Raw genomic sequence first — 5,669 nt, forward strand, 5'->3', positions numbered from 1 at the left:
AAAAGAGAGAATCGCTTGAGGCAGCGGTTGCTGAAGCGACTCTGAAGAGTAAAGGAAAAGAGAGAATCGCTTGAGGCAGCGGTTGCTGAAGCGACTCTGAAGAGTAAAGGAAAAGAGAGAATCGCTTGAGGCAGCGGTTGCTGAAGCGACTCTGAAAAGTAAAGGGAAAAGAGTGTGCGTGAAGAAGAAAGGAGAGAGAGAAAGAGAAATACCGTAGATGGTCGTTCAAAATAAAAAAAAAAGAAATATAAAATTAGAAAGTAAATTTGATTTTCTACCTTTGATACTGGAATAGAGTGGAATAGAGTTCCGTCAGCGACTGGAGGCCAGGTGGACAGTTCGTGGGTGGCTTCGGCTGGCTGATGGTTTTCACTCAAATAAATTATTAATCGCCGGACAGTCGAACTGGCGAACTGCCAAACTTATAAATTTGAATCGAAGTTGAAGAGCCGAACTGTGAGTCTGAATTGAAATGGCAACTTCGAATTGTGGAACTGGAGAATCAAAATTGAACTGCTTAACTGAGAAATCAAAATTGAACTGCGTAACTGAGAAATCAAGATCTAACTGCGTAACTAAAAAATCAAGATCGAACTGCGAGTGGGCATCGTGGAGGGCTAGTATTTATACTTACGGAGGGTAATATGCCCTTCTTTGTGTAATCGAACTTTGGACTTTGATCGGGATTGACTTCCGGGAAATGGAAAAATTTGGGTCAAATGATGTGTCGAATTTTCATTGGTCCTGGAATCGCGCGTGTAGCGTTGAACTCTGTTAACCCGAAGATGTTTTTCTATAAAATCCATGAGTGTCGGTTGACCTTTTGATCTCGCGACGTGGCTTATCATCTGAATTTGTCAGTTAAGACAAATTTCCATTTTAATTATTTAGTAATTGTTTGTCGACGCTTTGATCTTCAAATTAGAAATGAGAAGCAGGAAGAAACGATATTATTTGTTTAAGTTTCTTCGTACTCCTTATTTAGTTAATCCTTATTATATTTCTAGCTTTTCTACGAAAGAAAAGATTCGTAGAGTCCCCCGGACGTAACAATATATAAAAATTCAATATAAAAATACATATATAAGAATTAAAGCATAAGTATAAAATACATATATATGAATTAAAGTATAAGTATAAAATACATATATAAAATTAAAGTATAATATTACGTATATAAAAGTATAAAATTACGTATAAAAATCGCAAACTATACTACTACAATGGTATCCGCCAATGTCCCCACGGTAACGTCTCCGTCGAGTCCGGTACGACGTACCGTTTGTCGTCGTACGGACTCAGAGCGATTTTCTTCTCCGACACCGTGTACACTTGGTGTAACTTCGATCGTATACACGACTGTCTACGCGTCATTTCCATCTCTTCGTTCAAGCATCGGGTGTAATCGTCGAACGTTATCGTTCGCGCTACGACGCTGCTATTTACACCCTTTGCCTTCTTCGTATCTCTCTTTCCGTCCACGCGCAACGCGTACATCTTCGCTCTGAGTCCAACGAACTCGGTCATTATCGCGCCGTTGTTTTCGTCCTTCATAAGGCCGGGAATATTCTTGTTTGCGAGAGGCATACCGTACGCGTTGTCCGTCGGATAGTCGCTCGTATCGAATCTAGCTATATCGCGTTTCATCGCCGCGTACACGTCGTCGCATTCGACGCGATATATGAGACTGTCCGTGTCGGTGTACATAATTTTACATTTTTCCTTAAACATAGGTACCATGTACTCGTGGTGAAACTCGTACAAGCAGACTTTTGATATGTCGAGTATACACATACCTACGTAAATCGGCTTGTCGAATTTCACCTCAAGTTTACGCAATTCAACAGCGATTAAGTTTTCCGCAAAGACGCTGCTGTGGAAATTCGGTTTCGCGATCAATGCCTCCGCGCCGTACCGCCCGTCCCATGTAGTGACTAATTTCACGTCGACGCGATCGCGCACGTTCTCCATCGTTTTGCCGAATACCGCGTTGTTCATTAATTTATACAAATTTTTTTCAAAATCGTTTTTCGCGCGCGTTCTGAATTGCGTGTTCAATTCGATGTAATTACGGAGCCAGGCTGATTGAGCGAATTGTAACACGTGATGGATCTTCGTTACGCGAAGGCCGTGATGTATGCATTGCTGAAGGTTACGGATAATAAGTTCGGTAATGAATGACGTAACGCTATTTATAGTACAGAGTCGCGAGCAGTTTATTCTCGCGCTTGTCGGGCGGCTTATCGCGCGTCGGGCAGAACGGTAAGTCAGCGTGCGCGTCGTGAAAATGTTGCGGATACTCGAGATCTACCTCGAGTATGTACCCGGTGGGCGAATCCGGAGCGATCGCGTTCGCGTCGAAGTTCGCGGCGTCTTCGGCTGATCGAAAATCCGCGTAGGGCAGCGGCTGACACATCGCCCATCCGTATAGATTGTTAACGTCGTAGTACATCAGGTACGACGACGGTTTCGACGAGTTGTACGAACGCATGTACTTGTTATTGGCCTTTGCGTATCTGCCGGAACATTGGCTAAGGCCACCGCGTATACCGCGCTCGATAAACATCACCATATCTATATCGGTGAGCAACTCGAATTTCACGCGCGTGTGTTTCAGCATAGCGTCCCACGTGAAACCTGGCAATGTGTAGTAATGCGCGGGATCGAGACCGTAACTCGCGACGCAACTTTCGCGAAAATTTTCGAAAACGTCGGTCAATAACAATACGTCGGTTTTCAAGTACAGATCGCTGTACTCGCCGAGCGTTCGCACGGAGAACCGCTTCCATACGTTCGCGGCGTGCGCGTAATCGCTCTCGGACACCGTATCACCCGTCAGCGAGCTGTGAAACGATTCGCGCGGCGGTAAGCGTGTATCGTTCAGTTTTTCGACGCAATCTACGTACTTGTAAGGAAATACTCCTTTACGAGTAAGCAGATTGAAATCTTCGTCCGACAGACTCGAAAATTCGGATCTCACAATTTTTAACTTATCCTTCTCGAGATAAGACGCTAATTTATCTAGACTCGAACTCAAAAATTTATAAGAATCGATAAATCTTAATTTAACGCAATTTCGCGAATCTTCGTCACTAGTGTCTTTAACGTGTTTAGTGAACGAAATGTATTTTTCTTTAGTCAGAGGAAGTAGATCTACTTTCCCCTTGAATTTTGTAGCGATTTCTTTTATAACGAAGTGCGCGTCGTATCCCGATAGGTTGTGGAATACAACCGGAATGTACAGAGAGTCCTTATAATTCACGTTGCAGCCCTTATGCGCTGGGCCGCGGTATCGCCCGGTGAGGTGACAATGGTCGCGTGCCCGCTCATCACCCGGCGCGAACGGTTTCTCACAGATATGACAGTGCGTCGCACTGTTGAATTTCTGCCAGTCGTCTCGCGTGAAATCCATAGGCCGGTTGGTCGTTATTATATTTTTCACGCGGTGCGCCAAATCCTCGAGCTGGCGCGCGAACCAGCTGACGCAGTCGTTATCGCGCTGACATCGATACGCTGATAACGTGTCGTCGTACGAGCACCGCACGTAGTACCCTATACTAAATACCTCGTGCTGCTGGTACGCGTACGACGATGTCGATGTTGCGGCGTCTTCCGTCTTTCGCAAGACGCACTCCAGGTCGGCGTATACTACAAACGGCGCCCGCTCCTTCATACCGTAGTTGTGGAACTCCAACCACTTTTTCTCCTCGCTAGGTAGGCGGATAGCGCACTTGTTTAATTTACCGCAGTCCTCGCTGTGGATCTCCAATTTTTCGTTGGAGGAAAAATAATGGAGGCAACTGAAAAAAAAAAATACATTAGTAAAAAAATTTTTTCTTAATATTTAATTTTTTATTTATTATACTTACCGATCACAAAAGAATTTCTTAGTCTTCTTTTTGGAGAGTTGCGATCCTACGAGTCGGGAAAGATGCTTGATCGTCACGAAATGTTCCGTGTCGCCGTCTTGCACGTACAGGAGATTGACGTGCCTCTCTTTCTTGTCGTCGGTGAGCCGAAGAGGTAGGATGTCCCCGTCCTCGATACCGTAGACGTTGACCGACACATTGTTCGAGCGTTCGAATTTCGAAATGTCTTTTAATTTCACTGGAAATTCGATATCCGTGAAGTTGAGCACTGTAGAGTAATGCGGATACAACGATGCCCGATACACATGATTTTCTGCGGGGTACAGAGCGGCTACTACCGACCACGCGAAGCATGCATCGTCCTTCGAACTTACGTTAACCAGCGCGTGCTTGTCTTTAATTTTCTTCGGCAATTCGACGTAGCATCCCGCGTGCATAGGATTAAGTTTGTTCACGTTCACCGTCAAGTTCAGGATTCGCGAGAGCGCCCACCCGCTGTCGCGCTCCTGGTGCTCTTCGAGCGACGCCAACGTAGGCTCGATAACGCGCGACACGTACCACTCGCGCACATTCGACGCTGGATACAGTTCGCAGTTTTTACTGTTTATACTCATAACGGTGCGTTTATCGCCCGCAATGAACTCACCGTTGAACGCGGTGTTCACTTTCACGCTACCGTGTCTCTCTATAGCGCCTCGCACTCGCTCGAGCACCACACTACCGGCGTCTTCCAAAAACTGTCGCGGTTCTATGTGTTCAAAGTTTATCACCGCACCGGTCAGAACGCGCCTCTCGAACGCGGCGTCGATCTCGCGCCACGCTAGAGATCTATCGCGATCACCACCGCCACCACCCACGTGCACGAACCGTCGTTCCAACTGCGTCCTCGCACCCGCGAGTCGCGCGATCCTCGCCACCGCGGATTGTCTGTGCCCGACGGCAAGACGCGGACGCTTGGTGCGGCAGAGCTCCTCCAAGCTCACGACGCACTCGTCGCATCGTTGCATCCACACGAAACACTCCGCCAGGGTAGTGACGCGGCCGCACTGCTCCAACAGTTCGCGTTCCACTCGCTCGTGGTTTTCCATTTTTTAGAAAACTTTTATTCTGCGCACTTGCACGCAATTTGTTCACACGTTTCGCAACATCTCTGCATGTTTACAATGTCATAGAGTCCGACCACCTTTTTACTGTAGAAGAAGGATATACACTTTCGACATCCACAGTAGTCCTTAACACATCCGTCACGAAATAGTTTCTTTATAGCAGGATTCTTTTCTTGATTGCGAAACCGTAAATTTTTACATTTTAGCATCACCACTTCGGCACTTTTACGACTATACGTGTACATCGTAACGCGCTTGCAGTATTGAAGTGTATTCGCGATATACCCTGAAAAATCAATTTTTGATGCATTGACATTTCCAGTTTCACGAATCATACACTCGTCTCGTAATCGCGTGTACGCTTCTCGTCGCGCGCGCAATGACCATCCGTAAGCTGGGAATCCTTCAATGTATGTTTTTTTCACGACGCGCTCACCGTCTATCTCTCGATCGCGAATTATATTCACCGGCGATGTACACGCACTATCGTCTTTTCTCTGCGGATTATTGAGAACCGAATTCACTTCAAGAATTTGATACAGAAAATTTCTATTATATTCTTTGTAATTAAACATCCACTCATTTACCTCGGTATATGACAGGTTTTTTATTCTATCTTCGTCTTCATCTTCGTCGGAAGACTCACTGTCTTCGATATTAACATTTTCTATCACGCGATCACCATGTATCTCTC

General features: G+C 45.8%; 1 protein-coding gene across 1 annotated transcript; it reads right to left on the reverse strand.

The window, feature by feature from the left end:
* Positions 1–2,188: 2,188 nt before the first annotated feature.
* Positions 2,189–4,957, reverse strand: LOC108780113 (uncharacterized). Its single transcript, XM_018547706.1, has 2 exons — positions 3,870–4,957; positions 2,189–3,800 (listed from the first exon to the last, which is right to left on the reverse strand). Exons 1-2 carry the CDS (start codon positions 4,955–4,957, stop codon positions 2,189–2,191), a joined length of 2,700 nt encoding a protein of 899 aa, XP_018403208.1.
* Positions 4,958–5,669: the final 712 nt, after the last annotated feature.

The sequence above is a fragment of the Cyphomyrmex costatus genome, unplaced genomic scaffold (assembly GCF_001594065.2).
Source record: "Cyphomyrmex costatus isolate MS0001 unplaced genomic scaffold, Ccosl1.0 scaffold680, whole genome shotgun sequence".
In the NCBI taxonomy this organism is placed as follows: domain Eukaryota; kingdom Metazoa; phylum Arthropoda; class Insecta; order Hymenoptera; family Formicidae; genus Cyphomyrmex; species Cyphomyrmex costatus.